This window comes from Lytechinus pictus, chromosome 3, assembly GCF_037042905.1.
Source record: "Lytechinus pictus isolate F3 Inbred chromosome 3, Lp3.0, whole genome shotgun sequence".
NCBI lineage: Eukaryota > Metazoa > Echinodermata > Echinoidea > Temnopleuroida > Toxopneustidae > Lytechinus > Lytechinus pictus.
This window is the reverse complement of record NC_087247.1, coordinates 36,556,359-36,576,935: the sequence shown is the minus strand read 5'-3', so window position 1 is coordinate 36,576,935 and position 20,577 is coordinate 36,556,359. Positions and strand designations below refer to the sequence as shown.

At 35.5% G+C, this 20,577-nt stretch overlaps 1 protein-coding gene across 3 annotated transcripts in view; it reads left to right on the top strand.

Moving 5' to 3' along the window:
- The window catches only part of LOC129257339 (isoleucine--tRNA ligase, cytoplasmic-like), a 35,186-nt gene extending 18,778 nt beyond the window's left edge, over nt 1–16,408 (top strand). The window contains exons 11-26 of one of the 3 annotated variants that reach the window (XR_010293065.1): nt 750–940; nt 1,263–1,463; nt 2,130–2,222; nt 4,201–4,305; nt 4,856–5,026; nt 6,490–6,634; nt 7,111–7,231; nt 7,520–7,611; nt 8,150–8,349; nt 8,953–9,139; nt 9,436–9,723; nt 10,215–10,310; nt 10,818–10,994; nt 11,455–11,764; nt 12,407–13,139; nt 13,386–16,408. Coding sequence is in view for 1 of the 3 variants with exons in the window: in XM_064096948.1 (XP_063953018.1) it covers nt 750–940; nt 1,263–1,463; nt 2,130–2,222; nt 4,201–4,305; nt 4,856–5,026; nt 6,490–6,634; nt 7,111–7,231; nt 7,520–7,611; nt 8,150–8,349; nt 8,953–9,139; nt 9,436–9,723; nt 10,215–10,310; nt 10,818–10,994; nt 11,455–11,764; nt 12,407–12,477 (2,448 nt within the window). In the remaining 2 variants the exon portion in view is untranslated. Of the gene's footprint in view, nt 1–749; nt 941–1,262; nt 1,464–2,129; nt 2,223–4,200; nt 4,306–4,855; nt 5,027–6,489; nt 6,635–7,110; nt 7,232–7,519; nt 7,612–8,149; nt 8,350–8,952; nt 9,140–9,435; nt 9,724–10,214; nt 10,311–10,817; nt 10,995–11,454; nt 11,765–12,406 lie in introns of all 3 variants that reach the window. The other 2 variants (XR_010293066.1, XM_064096948.1) reach the window with 2 other exon arrangements.
- The last annotated feature ends 4,169 nt before the right edge of the window (nt 16,409–20,577 follow it).

The following is a 20,577-nucleotide window of genomic DNA, read 5'->3' as shown; positions in this document are numbered from 1 at the left end:
CATTTAGGGTCAATGAACTTTGGGCATGTTGGGGGTATTTGTTTAATTTCCATCATAACTTTTAATGTTTATGGAGCTAGTTCATCAAACTTGGACAGAGTAATTGAGTATCACTGAACATCCTATGCAATTTTCAGGTCACATGACCAAGGTCAAAGTTCATTTAGGGTCAATGAACTTGGTCATGTTGTAAGTAATTGTTGAATTGCCATCATAACTTTGAAAGTTTTCTGGATATAGTTAATGAAATGTGGACATAGGGGTAATCCAGTATCATTGCTCATCTTGCACAAGTCGTAGGTCACTTGATCAAGGTCAAATGTCATTTAGGGTCAATGAACATAAAAGCATATAATATGAATGGTGTTTTTTGTGAATAATTGTTTTATAGTCATTTTCAAAGTCAGCACTGCTGCTATATTGAATTGCGTAATGCTGGCGAGACTGCCAGAGGCGCTCCACTTGTTCATTTAGGTATTAAGCAAATATAGTACCTTATGTAATAAGTTAGCAGGTTTCCTATGTTTATTGATTTCAGTAAGTAAAGATTTAAGTAGATTATGTGTCAATGAAGAAAAGAGAATTGGTCAAATAAATTTTAGAAGACTTTACGCTAGTAGCTCTCAATGAATAGACACAAAATCAAATTCCATGACTGTGGATGGTGTGGTGGATGTTCTTAAAATAATATAAATTTATATATGCTCTTCCTTCTCTTTATTGTGTCTCTCTTTCAACAATTTTAAAAGGATGCTGACAAGAACATCATAAAAAAACTGAAAGAGTTAGGTCGCCTAGTAGACAGTAGCTCCTGTAAGCATAGCTACCCATTCTGCTGGCGTTCAGATACTCCACTCATCTACAAGGGAGTACCAAGCTGGTTTATCAGGGTGGAAACCATGGTAGATCGTCTACTGGCCAACAACCAGACCACATACTGGTAAGTCAATGAATCAATGTAGCAAATAGTCCTTACCTTCTTAAGGAAAGTGTGAAGTGACATTTCTTCCATTCCGTTATATACATGTATTCCATGAAATTACATTTGTACAATAAAAAACATAAGTTAACAGTATATTAACAAGATGAAAGTTGATCAACTTTTGCATAACTTTAAGTTCAGCTAATGCTTTGTCAATTGAGAAACCCACTTAGCTTGTCTTATTCCCATCATTCCTAAAAGCAGTGTACATTTTATCAACAGCTTTATGAAACAACCCCATACACCATTTCATGAACCTCCCAATGTACCTTCTACACAGGGTACCAGAGTTTGTGAAGGAGAAGCGGTTTGCTAACTGGTTACGTGATGCACATGACTGGGCTATCTCTAGGAACCGATACTTTGGTACCCCCATCCCTCTGTGGGTGAGCGAGGATTTTGAAGAGATTGTCTGTGTTGGGTCAATCCAAGAGCTCAATGAACTGACGGGCGTGGACACCACCGATCTACATAGAGAGAAGTAAGAATGTCTGTAGCTTTGGAACTTATTGCATAAGGTTGTTTGTATTCTTTTGTATTATTGATTTACAAGTTTTGAGGTTGATTGTGTTGAAATGCGTTTCGTATCCTTTAGTATTGCTAAATGTTTATATAATGGTTTTTCATTTGGCCTTTGTTCCTGCCAAAACATAATCTGACATTTACTCTCATATTAAGTTAAAGATGAAAGGCTTAATGTAGTGCTTGTAGCCCAGTAAAGGAGCATGTAACTACCATGGAATAGAATTTATTTAATGTTTATTTGCAGGCATGTTCATTTTGTGAATTATCTTTGTACAGTTAGAGTTGAATGTAGTTTTAAATATATTTGGGTATTTATATTCAAAATAAAATACATTGTTCCTCATGGGGCATTCATGCAACTGATAGAAGATAATATACATATATAGATACTGAGGTACTTGTTCTTTTATCATAGTGATGGCCTGGTTGTAGAGTCGCTGACAGCAATCAGTGGATGAGAAGTTTAAATCCTACTGGTTTCAAGATTTTTTCTGACTTATTTATCAGATCGAGTATACCATCTTATTTAGAAATATTAATATCTAATATCAAACTTCCCCAGTAATCCTTAACATTCCAAGATAAATATATGTACTTCTGTTCCACTATTTATGTATTCTAGTGTTGATAAGCTGACCATCCCATCAAAGCGTCCTGGTAAACCACCCCTTCGTCGTATTTCAGAAGTCTTTGACTGCTGGTTTGAGAGTGGCAGGTATGTAGTCTGTGTCTTGTCTTGGGATTAGATGTTCTAGGACCCATTACAGAATCTAAAGCAACTCCAAAAATCAAAGGCAACTTTGATTTTAACCTATCAGAAAGCTAACTCCATTTCTTTCAACTTTAACTGGTATTCCAATCTCATTTTCTACATTTCTATTTCCTTTTTAAGGTTTTCTTTCATTTTTATTTCCTCCTTTTCAAGTTTGATTTTCTCCTTTTCCAATTCAATGTTTGCCAGTTGGATCCGAGCATCATCTGACATATGGATAGAAGTTTCAGACTCCTGAAAGCTTCATTTGACTAGCTAACAAGACAATTATCTCTGCCTTCTTTAAACCTGGGGCTAGAGATACTCCCAAATGATCACAAACTGTTATCACATCATCTTTTTAAGTGACTTCAAATGCTCACAAGACAATTCTGTCATTGCAAGAAATTCTTCAACATCAAATGTAGCCATTGTGGAATATACAGAAATACAATCAAGTAATAACACAGTACAGTATATTCTAGAACTTTCAAAAAATTTCAAAAATGTTTCAATTTAAATTAGCTTTTGTTTCAAATTGACTTTTGTCTCAAATTGGCTTTTTTTTGCAAATTGACTTTCGTTTCCCGTACAAGCCCCCAAAATTATTTGTTACGATAATGCAACAAATAACAATGGAGATTTAGTTTTTAAAATTTTTTTATTACAGGAAATACATGTAAATCAACAAAATTAAAATAAAATATCTTACATCTCTTGAAGTGCTGATAATAATCTAAAGTTATGATCCAGATAAAATCCAAGTTGGCTGGCAAAAATTCCTTAATTTAGAGTTCACAATGATGGCGATGATGAAACTGATGTTGAAGCACAATGAATAACAAGAGTCACTGTAACGAGTTGAAATGTCCGTGAAGACGATGTTGATGATGATTAACAGTCAATTTCAGCAATCCATGGGTTGAAAAGTGTTCATTAAAACAGCTTGATGATCTCGATGAGAACTGAAAATTTCTCTCTCAAAGTATCTGCAAACAGTTCATTGATGGCGTGCAAATAATTCCACAGAAGATAAATATTCCAGGTGGAAATAAACTCTGCTCTGACATAAAGTCTGGCGTGAAACTCGGAGTTCTGATCTGATATGATGTGATGATGTCCTTGAAGAAACTGCCAGCTTATATACAAATTATTCACTATTCTGGAAGCTTCTAGTATTCACTATTCTGGAAGCTTCTAGTATTGTCTACAAAAAGAACATTCTGCCAATTTCTATAGCAGTCTAATTTTAGAAGACTCTTGAATGACCTCAGTGAAATTAACAATGTACTGTAAACAGCATAGCTAATCCCATTGTTCATTTCCACTACTACTTGGAATCTCTTTGTGTTGTAGTCTCTATTCAGAAATAACCACATTCCTCAGACTTTAAATAGGCGTAGGCATGCCTCACAAAGCTATGAGACATTCTGGAATATTCGTAATCATGCTGTGAATATCCTTAAAGAGGAAATAACTAAATAAATGAAATAAATGTAATTGCTCCTACAATTCTTATATAACAGTGTATTCAGGACTTGTGTATGATTTTAGGATTGTTGAACTGCTCCATTTTTCCTGCGATTTGCTCCAGGAGGCATTAGCTTCCTGAGGATTAGTGATGTCAGGGATGCCACTGGTCAGACAGAAGAAATAAATCCTCTTTCTACATTACATGTACCGCCATACCATTCTGTGTATGTTAGTAGTTTTTGTACAAAAAGGTCCAAGCACAGTTACTTTTATCAATGCTAAGTGGCATCCTGGGACGAAGAGGATGATTTCTGACCATATGAGTGAATGACTGGATTGATACATGTTTCGTTTTGTTGATGTGCATCACTGGTTTTAGTTCTGTTATTACTTGAATATGATATTCATACTTTGTACATGCAAATTGTTCACATCCCTTATAACGAAGTCATTATTGATTTCACTTCAGTATGCCCTATGCCCAAATGCATTACCCGTTTGAGAACAAGAAGGAGTTTGAAGAGAGTTTCCCTGCAAACTTCATTGCTGAGGGTATAGACCAGACTAGAGGATGGTAAGGAAAATTATTATTAAAACTGTTTCCCTTCAAAATAAAAGAATTTAAATCATATGTTAGTAGTTTATTAAATGTTAATTGAAGAACAAATATTTGTCAATAATTTGGCATATTTTTTTGCTGGTGACTCATGATTATGAAAAGTCAGAGACATCTTAGATTGCATCATTTCCAGCTTTTATTTGGACATCGCAGCAGATGAGTGCTCCACTCTTTCAGGTTCAAATATGTTTGGGATAGCAAATAAATAAATGTGAAGTCTCAAATAAATGTAAAGCAAATTCATTTCAATTTAGTTCAGTTTAATTTTCATAATTACAAAGCAATGCATTTACACTGTAATTGTTAGTCCTGACGCACATAAAACAAAAGTAAAATATAATTAAACTTATTACACATTCAAATCCAATTTTTCAAGTGCTGCAGACACTAATTTCCACAAAGCAACGGTAATAAATCACAAATAATTTATTCTAATAGTTGTTTCATTTGGTTATTCACCCACTGAACAGAGGATCATAAATTTTTATTTTCATATCTGTGCTAGGTTTTACACCTTGATCGTGTTATCTGTGGCACTCTTTGACAAGCCTGCTTTCAAAAACTTGATAGCCAATGGGTTGATCTTAGCATCAGATGGACAGAAGATGAGCAAGCGTAAGAAGAATTATCCTGACCCGATGAACGTCGTCACCAAGTATGGTGCAGATGCTCTCAGGTAGATTCAATGATTAATTCACTCTACAATTTGTGCAGATCAAGAGGACACAGGGGTTGTGTTTCTCCTTTTTGTCTCGCCCACCAGAGGTGAAGGCGAGACTTGGGGATCCAAATGTCGTCCGTCCGTCACAAACCTAATGACACATAACTCCACAACCGTAAGTCGCTTTTCAACCAAACTTGGATGGTAGATGGACTTGGGGGACCTGCATGTTATGCTGCAGTCGGAGGTCACATGGTAAGGTCAAAGGTCATTTTCAGGTCAACGTTAAAGTTTACATGCAGGTCAACGTTAAAGTTTACATGCAAGACTCTTATGACACCTAACTCCACAACCGTAAGTCACTTTTCAACCAAACTTGGATGGTAGATGGACTTAGGAGACCTGAATGTTATGCTGCAGTCGGAGGTCACATGGTAAGGTCAAAGGTCATTTTCAGGTCAACGTTAAAGTTTACATGCAAGACTGTCTTATGATACCTAACTCCGCAACCGTAAGTCACTTTTCAACCAAACTTGGATGGTAGATGGACTTAGGCGACCTGCATGTTATGCTGCAGTCGGAGGTCACATGGTAAGGTCAAAGATCATTTTCAGGTCAACATTAAAGTTTATGTGCAAGGCTCTTAAGACAAGTGTTATTCCATCCCAGACATTTCACAATGATGTTTCGATACAATTCTGTTGCGTGCCCTCGCAAATCACAATATTTCTGGTTATTTTTTTAATACTGAAAATACATGTAATTCACTGAAACAACTTAGAAAACATGCGAAACTGGGAATGAGTTTTAATAATTATCAAGGGACTTCATCAGGGAAAAAATCAGGGAATTTTGTTTTCTTGAAAAACTGGGAACCCTGTGATTGTACTCTAGGGTTAATACAAGGCATTATTTCATCTGTTCTACAACCAATGGCCAAATTCCTTTTTATGGAGCCTAGATGTTGTAAACCAAAACTTGTTCGCTTAAACATTTACATTTCTGGTAGCAGAGACATCTTACTGGTAAATGAAGTGAAGGAAATAAATTTTTATAGTCTATGATAGACCAACATTCTGAAGGCCCTACAGTTGTTGGGAATATTGGATTGTTGAAAGGCCTACCAACAACAATCCATGGTATTTGGGAAGATTAGCATATGAATAAAAAAGCAAATGTCTGCTGCCAAGGACTGCTCATGACATGCAGTCACATTCATTATCTACCTGGTCATAATACTGTCAGGCCAACCACTTGTGTTTAGTCCCATTCATGCATTTCTGTGTGCAGTGTATCTGATGCTCAGCAGATTTGAGGCAATATATCATTAAAGTTATTCCAATGTCTTACAGCAAATATAGATACACACACAGCAGCTATGTAAATAACCTTTCACCATTACTTGAAACTTAGAATCAGTTTCTTTCTATTTCAAGATCACTGTCTTATCTCACTTATCTATCCCATTTGCATCATAGGCTGTACCTGATCAATTCACCTGTGGTCCGAGCTGAAAATCTACGTTTCCAGGAAACGGGAGTCAGGGATGTCCTCAAAGATATCTTTCTACCTTGGTTCAATGCATACAGATTCCTCATGCAGAATTTAGAGAAACTAGAAAGGGTAAGAGTCAAATTCTAAGTATTCCTTTAGTATGAAAGAAATGTTCTAAATGTTCTTGATTTACCATGATAGTTGCAAGGTATTCTTATTCTGATAAGCCCATCAAATCCTAAGCTTTGTGTTACAGGCTCCCAATCTGATATTTCCTTCATAATTTTGCTCTGAACCATTCTTAATGTGGAGGCCATAATGGTTGATTTTGACCTATTCTATGGCAGGTGACGCTGAACATGTGGTTTATGATAACCCTCACAGAATCTTGCTTATGTTCACAACCAGAATTTCAATAGCCAAGGAAGATTCTGTTATGGTTTTTATGTCACTTCTTGTGCATTAATCATTTTAGTTTTCCTTAGACTTCTTATTGATTAATCTGTTATTAATCATTTTTCAGTTCATACCCAAACTAGACTTGGGTTTCAAGAGATTGTGTTTATGTAATCCACACATATTTTTATTATAAATCTTGTATTCAGGATGAGAATGTAAAGTTCATTCACAATGAGCATACCTTCAAGCCATCAGATAACATCATGGATAGGTGGATCCTTTCCTTTACACAGTCTCTCACAAAGTTCTTTCATCAGGAGATGGCTGGTGAGTTCTATCACTCATTTTTCTACTAGACATTATTCAAAGTCACAAGATATGCTGGAATATTATGATAATTTTTTCTTGGACATTTGAATTGTGTGGTTTCAGTAGATCATAATAATATTTGTTTAGCATTAATTTCAGTATGTTATTGGTGATGCAGCAAACCTGTGGGTATTTGCAATAGTTCAACAAGCACAATGCCAGCCAAGTATGATTGCCACAACATTGCATACCTGAGCCTTGAATCACCCGCATGCCATTGACATTGCTTCTTTTTATTGTTGACAGCATATCGCCTATATACAGTGATTGTGAGACTGGTGAAGTTTGTAGATATGCTGACCAACTGGTACGTCAGGTCAAACAGGAAACGATTGAAGGTATTTAACACAAGATTTTGTTTCTCTATTTATGTAGCTGTAATGTTTTGTTGTCCTTTGAATAATATGATGTATCCAAAATGCTTGTTAAATGAAGGAAAATATTGTGATAAGGACAAAGATTAATGTGTTAATTGAGGTCCCTTTAACACGGAAAATTGAGTTTTTGGTCGAGCAAAAAAAGTGGAAGGTGGCGACTTGACCTTTGGACCTGAAAATCAATAGAATTCCTGGGATCCATGCTAGTATCATACACACCAAATTATATGAACCTAGATTAAGTTAAACTGAAGTGGTCGCGTTAACAAGGACTTCAGTAAGATGAAAGCATGTCACTGTGACCTTGACCTTTCTTCAGAACAGTGGTGTTCTGAAGAAGAAAATTATTTTGTTGCATGCTCCATTCAACTGATGGCTGATGGTGTTGTTAGAGAGAAGTATTATGACAAGGCCTGTATCTCTATGTTTGCTTTCTGTTTTGTCCCTTGTTTACTGAGTGAGGGAACTTATTGGATTTTTTTTTTTTTTTTTATTATAGGGAGAAGGTGGAAGCAAGGACTGTGAAGATGCCCTACATGCTCTCTTCAGTGTGATGTACAGCATGGTGCGTATCATGTCACCCATCACTCCCTTCCTCACTGAGCATATGTACCAGAACCTGAGACACCTAGTAGAGACAGATCCTACCTCTACACAAGATACAAGGAGTGTTCATTACCTGATGCAGCCTAAACCAAGGTGGGTGGAGGAAGGGGAACAGGGACAATGATGGATGATGAAAAGGGGGCAGTGTAGTAATTGATAAGGAACTGGGGGAGGGATGGGGCAGTGACAGAAGTTCTCTACTTCAATAAGTGAAGAAGATAGCAAAATGGTACTCTTGAAGGCCATTACCCCTTTCCTCACTGACTAGATACATCAGGAACTGAGTGTTCTGGTAGAGACAGACCCAACTTGTTCACAAGATAATATAGAAACTTCACTAACTGATGGAGCTAAACAATTTCTTTGAATGAGGACCATACTTGTGTCAGCCGTTTTTATTACCTCATAAATGTGTAATATATGTTTGATCCTAGAACTTCAGGAATTTGTGTGATTCTAGGTTCCTACTTCAGTTTAATTCTTAGAATTATGTAAACTTGTTTTCTAGTCATATAGACAGTTGTAACGTTCTCTATTTTTCATGGCTCAGGCAGTTTTTGAACTGAAGTCAAGATTGAAAAAATAATCGGGGCTAGCATTACAAAAAGGACAATTTTCTTCAAATGGATTTGCCCTAAATGTTTCAAGTAGCTCCTAGAGAAATCACTTTGATATTGCACCTTTATGCTTGTACAGGGAAGATCTGATTGATAGCAAGATTGAAACAGCAGTATCCAACATGCAGACAGTTATTGAGCTTGCTAGAGTGATCCGAGACAGGGCCACCATACCCACCAAGTATCCACTGAAGGAGGTGGTTGTTATCAACACCGATCAGGATTGCCTGGATGATGTCAGGTCTCTGGAGAAGTATGTCATCGAGGTAAGAGGCCTTAACCTTGCCTTGCCAAAGTTTTGTGATAGATTTCATATCAAATTTGATTTTTTTTTTTCCCATAATTTTTGTGAGTCTGTCACCACAGAATTTCCCCAAATCAAACTCGTGAACAGGCAGAACAATGTTGCATTCCTGAATATATCAGTATGCTAATATTGACTTTACAGTATTAGATTGTATCAGCTTTTGCAGTTCCATTCACAGCAATGAATCTAGTGTGAATTTCATAACAGAACAATCAATATAATTAATTTACTATCGATTTTGAATCTTGATTGCAGGAGCTGAATGTGAGGAAGGTCACAACCTCCCGAGACAAGGGAAAGTACCACGTCTCCCTTCATGCAGAACCAGAACACATGATCCTAGGCAAACGTCTCAAGGGTGACTTCAAGAAGGTCTCTGACATGATCAGAAAGCTTACCGATGATCAGCTTCAAGGGTTCATATCAAAGGGTGAGATTGAGGTTGATGGTCACATGCTAGGCAAGGAAGACCTGAGGTTGAGTTACAGCATGGCAGAATCTGCAGCGGGATCTTCTCAGTACCAGGCTCATTCAGATGGAAAGGTATAAGTCAATCGTCATCATCAATAGTGACCTTGTCAATTCATGACAGATTTAGTAACCCCCCACCCCCCTCCCTCTTCCACAAAAGGAGAGAAATAATTCTTCATGATGATAGTGATTATGATACAATCATTTCATAGTGCCCTTTCTAAACACATGTAGATACAAATGTTTTACAAAGAAAGAAGCAGCAGTAGGAATGAAATGAAATATCAATAATGTACTAGCGTGAAAGAAATACCAAAACCAAATCAACAAGATAGTGGAATGAAAGTTGTTTAAAAACAATGACAAGAGAGAGAAAGACAGCCAAAGCTAACAATAAACTATTAAAAGTTTTAGCTTGAAATATATTACACTGTAATCTATCCACAAAAATGATTTTATGGTGTTAGCTTCATAAATTTCATTATAAGAAACTTCATGATGCAAATCACTCTTTGTGATGGTTTCAAGTCATATTTAAAAGTATCATTTTGCTATTTCTCTAGATCCTTGTGCTTCTAGATGTTACACCAGACCAATCTATGGTGGATGAGGGTGTGGCCAGAGAGGTAATCAATCGTATCCAGAAGCTCAGGAAAAAGGTTAGTTATGTCATTCATTTCAAGACTTCTAATGTTGTGGTCTTTCAAGCAACATTATCATTTTTCTCTTCTGAATTAAATAATGAATTCTCATGATGTTTTGATTAAAATCATGAAACCATAATGCGTGGCATGATAATTTCATTTTAGATCGCTGTGGTAAGAACCACAAAATTACTTTGAACGGAATCAGATATAATGACCACCCAATTTGTCTATGTATGAATATACAATATGTGCCAAACAATTCTGGTAGAAAATGAGAGAATTCTCAGTATTCAGCAAAATTGGCAAGACAAGATGTCCTTTTCTCCAAGGTATGCTACAAGGTATGCTACATCCCAGTATAGTTTCCTGTATGAGCTGCCAAAGGGATTATTTCATTTAGTATCAGGTAACACATACCCATGTTTGCTTATTAATGTTGGTGATTTTAGGGATGTTCAGCTGGTTTTCATAAGTTACCCTACACTGACATTTAAATCTTCAATTTTCCATGCATTGTAGGCAAGCCTAGTGCCTACAGATGAGATCACTATCTTCTACAATGTTGAACCAGCCAGCGATAGATTGACAAAGATCATCCCAGCTCATAAGGAATATATCTTCAACACCATCAAACAACCACTAACACTAGCTCCAGTACCTACTGGCACAGAAGAAATCATCAGAGAAACATTTCAGGTGAAATAACAATTTCATTTTAATTTGACTATTCTTTGATGAATTTAATTCAACATCACTTCATCAGTGAAATGTGTTATACATGATCAACTATTATTTATTATTATTATTATTGACATGGTGGAGACAACAATTGCTGTTGGACACAATAGACCCTCATGGTATGCCCAATGTAAAAAAATAAAAATAAATTATCCTAGTTAATCCTTACACTGGCAGGCAATGCCTGTGCAAATGTTGAAAAATTAATATTTTACATAAATATGTGTCTAAATATGTTTATTCATCAGCAATTCATGAGATATTAAGAATTTCTTTAATCATCTACTCTTTCTTAGTGTCTTGTAAGTTATTGATACTTTAAATAGTTGCTTCATTTGATCCTCTGCAAAAAAAAAATTCACCCACTTGTTTAATACCCAACATATTCATCGCGTCACCATTTTCTTATATCTTCCAGCTGAAGGGCCCCAGTCTTGAGCTCATCATTGTCAAAGGTCATCAGGAAGCATCGGGCGCTTCCTCCAGGGCTGCCACTGCTGCTACCGCTTCAACCAATGGCCCTACCCCTTACTGCAAGTTTGTCAATGTAGAGCTATGCGACACCAAGCCCTCCCTTGGGGCTAGATGCGGGCGGGGTACAGTGCTCCTGGAAAACCCTCCTGGTGACTACCTGCTGACCGTTGATCAACTGACCCATCATGTAGGGGTCATCTTTGGACTCCATGGGAAGAAGATTCAGCTGTACCGTTCAAAGAACAAAAGTAATGGTAAGTGAAGGTGTCCCAAATAGGAGGTGTGATTCACATTCTTTATAGAATTTTCCATTAGCTGCAACATTTTAGTTTAAGTTTTCACCATCACATCCAAGATTTATTTTATTGATCTGCACATTTGTACCTGATCCCCCTCCTCCCCCCCCCCCTTGTGATTTTTTCCAAGTTATGCTATATGATGAACTGGAATATTACTGGATGGTCATTCTGGAAGCTGTAAACCATGAGACATAATTGTGTGGACATTCAGTTACCTTTCCAACTTCCTAGTTGATCATAGCAATAACATTTTGATTGATCAGAGTAATGGCTGATTTTCTTGTTCCTTTAGATACTTCTATGCCATTGTTTCACTTTCATTTATGGATGGGGAGCAAAGGAATTTTCATGAATTTCACATTCATAAAGAAAGAAATCTGAGAAAACATAAGAAAATCATATATTTTTTAAATAACTTTGTGAACAGAAGGCTTACGAGTGCCATTATTTTCATCTATCAGTTTCCCTGACAAAATGATTGCTATACTTATTTGTCTCTTATATTGAAATCTGTATGTGTACACTTTTTTTTAAATCTTGTACCATTTTAAGTTGGTAATCTGTAATTTTGTCTTTTTCTCTCTGTGTTTCTGCCAGGTTTGAATTCAAGCAATGTCAAGTCTCTTCTGTCATTGAGTGGTAGTACTCTGTATGCATACGTCAGTTGATGAGAACAGTCAAGTGTAGTATTTACGTAGTCTGTAATTATGCACATTCACTATTTTGGGTTGTATACCAAGAAGGGGTTGCACATGCCACTACCATGGTTAATAAATATATGTATTTCAATTTTAATGTAGAGCTAAGTAATCAAGTTGTGAGGCAATGGTACATTAATGAATGTTTCTTATGTGCTGATATGCAGCTCTGTATGTTGCAGCTGTATTACCTTCTGTAAATACCAGGCTTGGATAGTTCAGGATGAGGTTAAGATAAAGTGTGTGTCATATTACATGTATTGAAACAAAACCATACTAGATGTGTTAAGTTTTTCTCTGATCTGCATCCTATATTTAGAGTACATTAATCTTTTTTACCTTTCACCGCAAAATAACTAATACTAATTGGAGTTTAGTATAGAGGGCCAAAAAAGGAGAGAAGTTGTTGAAAATCAGTGGGGTATATTTGCTATTTTCTAAAAGATAATACATCAGTGTATCATTTGTCTAAATTTCAGGGTCAGATGTGCAACTTTCATTTATTTGAGTTTTTGAAATTGGTGTCCACTATCATTTGATCACACAATCTCTGTCCTATTCATGAAGATGGCTTTAAGGAAACTTGCCATGATTAGATGAAAGGGTTGTGCTAGTGTTAAGAAAATGAAAGGGTTATAATTTCTGAAGGTTTCCATGGCGAAGAAGAATAGTGTAGTAGGTTTCACGGTACACCATGTATCTTTCTTGGGCATATGTTGGTCCTGAAAAGGACCACCCAATCTCGACGTTTCGACAAGTGTGTTCTCCTGAGGACGACAAGAACACACTTGTCGAAACGTCGAGATTGGGTGGTCCTTTTCAGGACCAACATATGCCCAAGAAAGATACATGGTGTACCGCTACTACACTAATGAAAGGGTTATTTGTATTCAAAAGTCAGCATAATCCAGTAATCCCCTCATAATGCTTGATGAGGATACTTGAATAGAGCTTTGTATGCAAAGGACAATACACCCAGGTCTGTATGCTTGAATAATCACACCCTAGAGTCTCATTCTGGGATGTAACCTGACTGAGTTCAAAGGCATCTCCAAAATGAAGTGATTTATTCATGTGTATCATGTTAAAGCTAAGAAACCCTCTCTAACCTATCTAAGGACAAAGGAAGGAAATCTGGCGTGAAAATTTATCCTTGTAGGATCAAGTGAAATTACCCTCTTTGGAACAAAAAGCACAAGTAGAACATATAGTGTACATTGATTTTCATTGTGTTGTACTGGGCTGGGATGTGCAAACTATTATCCTAAGGAGGATAGTGATGGATGATTTATTTCTGAAGAACACCAAAAATGTGCAAAAGTCAGATTAAAAGGGAGAAAATGAGGAGTGAATGGGTTTCAATGGATGGATTCATTCAAGCATGTAGACAGTGTACTGGTATTATACAGGATTGAAGCAAATATCCTTAGTATGCATTGTGAGGGGGCAATCTTTAAATTACTGTCAATTATTTGAAAGCTATCTTAATGGATCAGAATATTGGGGATATTGCAAGAAAGATATTTGCAATCATTTGAAATTTGCAATTGATATTGATCAATTTTTACCTTCTTTTGTCAAAAGCATACCAGCAATCAATAGCAAATTTTGAATCAAATGAAAGACTAATTATTGACTTTAGATCTACAAATTACCTGTGATTAATGGCAAGTATCTTGCTATCCCCCAAACAGTCTCTAAGTTGTGCCTATTGATGTGAAAAAAATCACATACGAATTCAAAGAAAAAAGCGAGTTGTATCCCTTATCCTCAAAATTTGATGATTACGAGTACGATGTTAAAATCTTGTGTTGGTGTTGTGACAACACCAACACTTAAAGTGAGGCTTTTGTTTGAATTGACCATAGAAAATATGTATTTCCAGCAGTTCATGTTGAGCACTGGTGTTGAATGTCATTTGAGGTCATGGCTCTGTTACACAATATTCCATTATCTATTGCAAGATGGCAATAGCCAATCAAGATCGTTGTTGTATGTGCATGCTTGTTAAATGCCATACCAGTGATGAATCAGAATTGTCCTATCAAATTACAATGTATTTGTGCTACAGAGCCATGACTGTACCAGTATGGGACAGCTGCATCAAACCAAGTGAATACCTTTGTGTGTGATAAGAAGATATCTTGGTGGTATTATCATTAGTTAATCTGGGTTTGCATCCACTCTAGACTAAACAAGAATTTTATTCCACACTCAAATGGAATGCTAGATTTTATCTTCCTTTTTCAATGTTATTAAAAAATTTAATAGACAAAAGAGTTTATTGAGTTTCATTTATATCCATTACTTCTTTTTTTCTTAAATAATTTTGAAAGTATTTTGGACACGTTTTAAAGCAAAACTGTAATAATCTGTACTTGGTGAGCGAGCTATGAGTTGACACCAGATATGTGTGTTCAATGTAATCAGTGATATGCAAATACTAATCAATCAATGTGTTCAAATGAAGTGTGGGGTGCAGATTTTTTTCTTTCTTATTTTTGTTGGCAATCTTATAGCTATTGTAGATACTTTCCATTCTGTTATAATTCTGTGTATCATGCATATGATTTTGCAGATAATATAATCGTTTCTGTGGCTATGTCATTGTGAAGAGCAGAACAGTTCTTAAATACCTGTAAAACATTCTAATTATTAGACATTTATATTCATATTCATCTTGAAAATTCCACATATTACAGCAATGTATTATGGGTAATATCATGGAGGGGTCGGAAATCACGTCCAAACATTTCATTGGAACATAGTTCTTTTGGTCATATAGAATCTGTAATGAGTATATGTATCTCTTCAAATAAGATTTTGGCCATATTGCAGTTGAATAGGTACTGACAAATAAATGAATATTTTTTTAAAGAATTATCAAAATAATCTTTCAAAACATACCAAGGTTTTTATGTTATTACCAGATAGATTCTGTTTCATTTCATTCTATTCATTTAAGTACACATTTTTATGTAGATATCTAGGTATATTTTGTATCATATCTTTATGTTTTTCTTCAAGATGTTATCTTTATGTAGGATGGTAGTTGGGTTCATTCAAACCTCTTATCTGAAGAAAAAATTGAGTAAATATGACATTGCCATTGTATGTCATATACATGAAAAGGTCTCTATTTCTGCTGTCTAATAACAAGTAGCAACTCTATAAAACAAATTGCCTTGTAAGTGGAAAAAATATGCCATTATTTTTATGTCAAAATTTATGAAGTTGCTTCCTTTTGATAATGTGTTTTGTCAATTTGTTGAGTGTTGCGAACTTAATTTTGATATTATCAGTTAGGAAACATATTAAGTTAAATGATTTTTCATTTTAGTTTAATGAAATGGAGTCTACTCTTTTCATCATTTGGCACCAGTAAATAGGCCTGAAGATTTTGTTTGACAACATTTTCAGAGGTTTGGGGAAAATTAGAATATTTTTTGCAATGCTTTAGTATAGTATCAGTTTTTCAAAGAATCTTTTATGATTTTATACCATAAAGAGTTCAGCACCTTGTGCCTTTTTAAGTATATTTGGTTCAAAGTTGTTTAATTCTTTCATCCTATTGTCATCACTTTCTTCAATTTTGATTTTCATGTGTATGATGTGATATAACCTGAATCCTTGATTTTTTAAAACTAAATCTCTATTTGAGCTGGTGGAATCAAGATGATTTTTTTTTCTCCCTCTAATTATTTTCCCTAATAGCACTACCTTTTATTTAAATACATTCAAAGAATTGTAACATATTGATAACATGTACTCCTTATATCCAGGAGTCAAGATGAATAATGAATATATTGCACTTTTGTCAGTTCAATGTTTTGTGTATGTGATATCAAACATTTTAGCAATTAAATTTGGTGAAACTGGAAAACCCAACAAAGCTTTGAAACGTGATTACTTTCATAGTGTATTATTCACAGTTCTGTTTCTTCTCATACATATTCTTATTTCTTCCTTTTTACCTGTATTTTCTTTCCAGTTTTTCTTTTCTTCCCAACCCCGACCTTCATAATTCCTCTTCTATAATCTATTCTTATCATACATTCATCAATATTTGCTGCTTGGAAGTATAGTGTCATAAATAGCGTTCACAGTGTGGAACACAATGTGAAAATACCTTCACACTCGTTAATAGGTATGGGGTCATTTAAATTGCGTGAAGTGGAATTATTTGTCATAGCATTGACTCCACTCCACGTCATGCTTTATTTTATTATTTTTTTAAGCTTCCACTACTAACTAATTTGGGTAATTAATGAACCAGGTTCATGAATAACAACAAAAACAAAAACACACGAGCTTGGTGTGTGAGAGAAAGCGGGTACACGGTCAATGTAGAGATGTTCTGACAGTTTGCACAGGGATGTACATCTTGAGCATATCAACCCCCCCCCCCCCCCTTTCCAATAGGGAAAAAAGGATTTTTTTTTTTTTTTTTTTTTTTACAAAATCAAATTTACGTATATCTGACGACATCCAATGGATTAGAATGTCAAATATCTCTTTGTTTGTTCCAAAGATCACATTTCATTATTTTTGGGGTTTTGTTTTTAACAGAGATTAAATCTTTCTGTATCTATCGTTTCACACAAAATATGAATCGTGAACAGTGGCCCTAATTCATTATTTTCAGCAATAATGTACATGTCATACGCATTGTTCTAGGATGCAACGTGACTTTCACTCCAGAAAACAAATTGTGACGAAACCTTAATTCACTTTGTACAACAACTAACTTTAAAACGTCACCGCGAAAATATTTAATTGAGCAACAAGCAGTCCTTTGAAGTCCTACGCATTCGACATGTACGGAATGATTAGGCTGTAATATTGAGCTAATCTTCTCTCGCACGTTCATCATGTTTGCCCGAATGACGTTGCTATGGTAACTCTGTGGTACCTGGAGAAAGAAAACCGATTGTGCACTCAGCTCGAAGATAACGAGGGTCTGATTATATTGCTTTTGTTTGATTTGCCGAATGCTGGCGAACGATGACGCTAATGATTATAAATTAATTTGCTTCAAGACACCCACCCCCCCCCCCCCCGAACTAAAAATAAGAACGATCTGACAGTCGTATACGCCTTAAGAACTGTATAAAATATGCAGGAGGCCTGTGTACAATCAAAAGTTGTCTTGCCATACATGTATGACAATACAAGTAGAGAAAACCTGTCTCCCGCTTGGAAATAATTTAATGGTAAAACTTATCTATGTATAAAGGCCACCCCATTCACCAGTGGCCATTTTTCTGTTTCATTTTGGGTGCCCGTAATAGACTTAAAGGGGAAGTTCACCCTGACAAAAAGTTCATTGTAAAAATAGCATTAAAATAAAATATATTGCCGAAGGTTTGAGAAAAATCTATCAAAGAATAAAAAAGTAATTAGACCTTTAATTATTTGATTTTTGACGTCATAAGCGAGCAGTTTTCCTACACATCGTATGGGAAAAAAATCAATGAAATGTCATTTTCTCAGAAAATTGAAAATGGTATTTAATGTACCTTCAGTATATAACAATAGACAAATCATTTCACACCCATTTCTAAAAGGTAAACGAGATTGAGTCATCACGAACTTTCAAAAAAAAACTGACACTTCTGCATATTATGGGAAGCTGCTCGTTTATGACGTCACAAATCTAAAAATTAAGATAATAGCTTTTTTAATCTTTATTGAATTTTCCTAAAACCGTCACCAATATTTTTCATTTAATTTTCTGCTATTTTTACAACAAACTTATCTTCAGGGTCAGGCGCGGATCCAGGAGGGGGCCGAGCCGGCCCCCCCCCCCCCTATTTTTTGACAACCTGCAGAAAGTACTAAAGGAAAAACACTAAAGAAAAGTAGGAAAGAGGTATCATACCCAGGATGTGTAATTTACAACCTCGTAACGGCCGGCCCGACCCCGAAAGAAAACAAGAAAAGGGTGAGGGGAAGAATTGGAAAAAGAACTTTACATAAAAATTTCGCTCGCGCTTCGCGCTCGCATTGCCTGTGCCAATGAATCCCATTCAAGAGGATTAAATGACACTTCTATATCCAGATCTGAAATCAATTTGCACACAATATTTTAGCTCGCACATCAAGCTTTTATTATTTTGCTTGTTTTACACAAATTGTTTATATCAAAATTTTCAGCTCGCGCTGCGCGCTCGCATTGTTTGATTTGTGAGTTACCTATCCTCTTTGGAAATTCTTACCAAAATTTGTCAAAATGCTCCTTGATCATGTCAGTATATAAAAAAAAATGAGCTTGTGCTTCGCGCTCGCATTTAATTGTTTGAGACACACAGCTTTTTCTGTATTTAAATAAAAACGCGCTTAGACTGTCCAGTTTTCAGGTCGGAATATCAAAAATTTTGAGCTCGCACTTCGCACTCTCATTATTTAATTGGTGATACTTGTATCCTCTTCACTAAAAACAGTCCTAATTGAGTCCCTTTTCACGTTACTATGATAAAATTTCGGCTCGCGCTTCGCGCTCGCATTGTTTAGTTGGATACTTATCTTTTTCATGATTATAAAATCTCCTCAGAATCTTCAGGTCTAAGGACATAAAATATCAAAGAATTTGAGCTCGCGCTTCGCGCTCGCATTATATATTAAGACCACATGAGATACCTTATCTTGTTAATAACAATAAAAACTAACATATACTTAAAACTTCAGTCTCTAGTTAGGACTACCCCCTGAAAAAAAAATCAGATTATAGCGGCCAATCGAGAAAAATGTTGATGAAAATATTTTTCGGCCCCCCCCCCCTATTGGCGAAAGCTGGATCCGCCCCTGAGGGTGACCTTCCTCTCTAATAGTCAGGTTTGTTTCTGGGGAGGGGGTCGAAGGTGATTCCACTTCTATACTGTTTTGCTAATTACTATTTTGCTAATCATCTACACCATTCCGATTATCTGAACTTTAACATAACGCGTAAATGCCACATTTAAAGCAGAGAGGACGTTCTGTTTCCATTCAGGAGGCCGGCACAGAGGCAATGCCCCCCCCCCCCCGCACTTCAGCACCGCAACCTTATTCCTCCACCTTTCCCGGAGTGAGCTAGATCCATTGTCCCTATAACTATAATAAAATGTATAATTCCAACAAAAAAATCAGACTTGCACTCCATCAAACATCACATTTTCCAAAACGGCCTATTCAATTATGTTCAGCTTATTTTCTTCCTTGCTGTTTCTCTTCTTGTATTTTTTCATTGTTTTTCTACTTCTAATACACTATACAATTATATCTTATCAGAATCATTACATGAATTTATAATTTCTCTTCTCCTACTTTGACCGATTTAATTACACCATTTGATTTTACTTCTATTCCATTCTATTTTTCTGTAGGCCTATTTATAATATGAGGACTTTTGAATAATTTCGCTTAAGAACAAAAAGTGAGCATTCCCACTTATTTTTATAAAAACTGGGCATAAATTAATTGCTGTAAATAAAATTTCAATGTAAACAATGTTGAGTGACGTTTTAAGCTGAAATCCTCTGAGGCTGATCTTTATAGGCGACTCCATTAGTCTAAATATTAAAAGAGGCGTTCTTTTCTGAGTTTTTCCCCTTTTTTATCACCTGTCTCGATTCTCTGTTGAGAGAGAACATTGGATATATATACATATATATATATATATATATATATATATATATATATATATATATATATAGGTCCTAATATCATAAAAGGAAAGAGTTTCACCTTTATAATCATATCGAAAATGAAGTTCAAAACGCTATCTTATATCGCACGATCACATTTCCCCCAAAATAATCTTATCAAACACAATAATTATTTGGAATATTCTTATTAATTTGCATTTTCATTCATTTCCAATCTATCTTAGTCAATTGTTTGAAAGGTTTCAATATAGATTTCAGAATTCTTCCTTGTTTTTATTTACAATATGATGGAGTTCAATACTTTATGCTTGACTAATCATTCATCAATAATGTTTGCCCATCCGAACGTATACGTACATAAACTTTAACCCTGCAGTCAACTTGATCTTGTATAGGCCAGAAACATGTTTCTAGACTTGCTTGT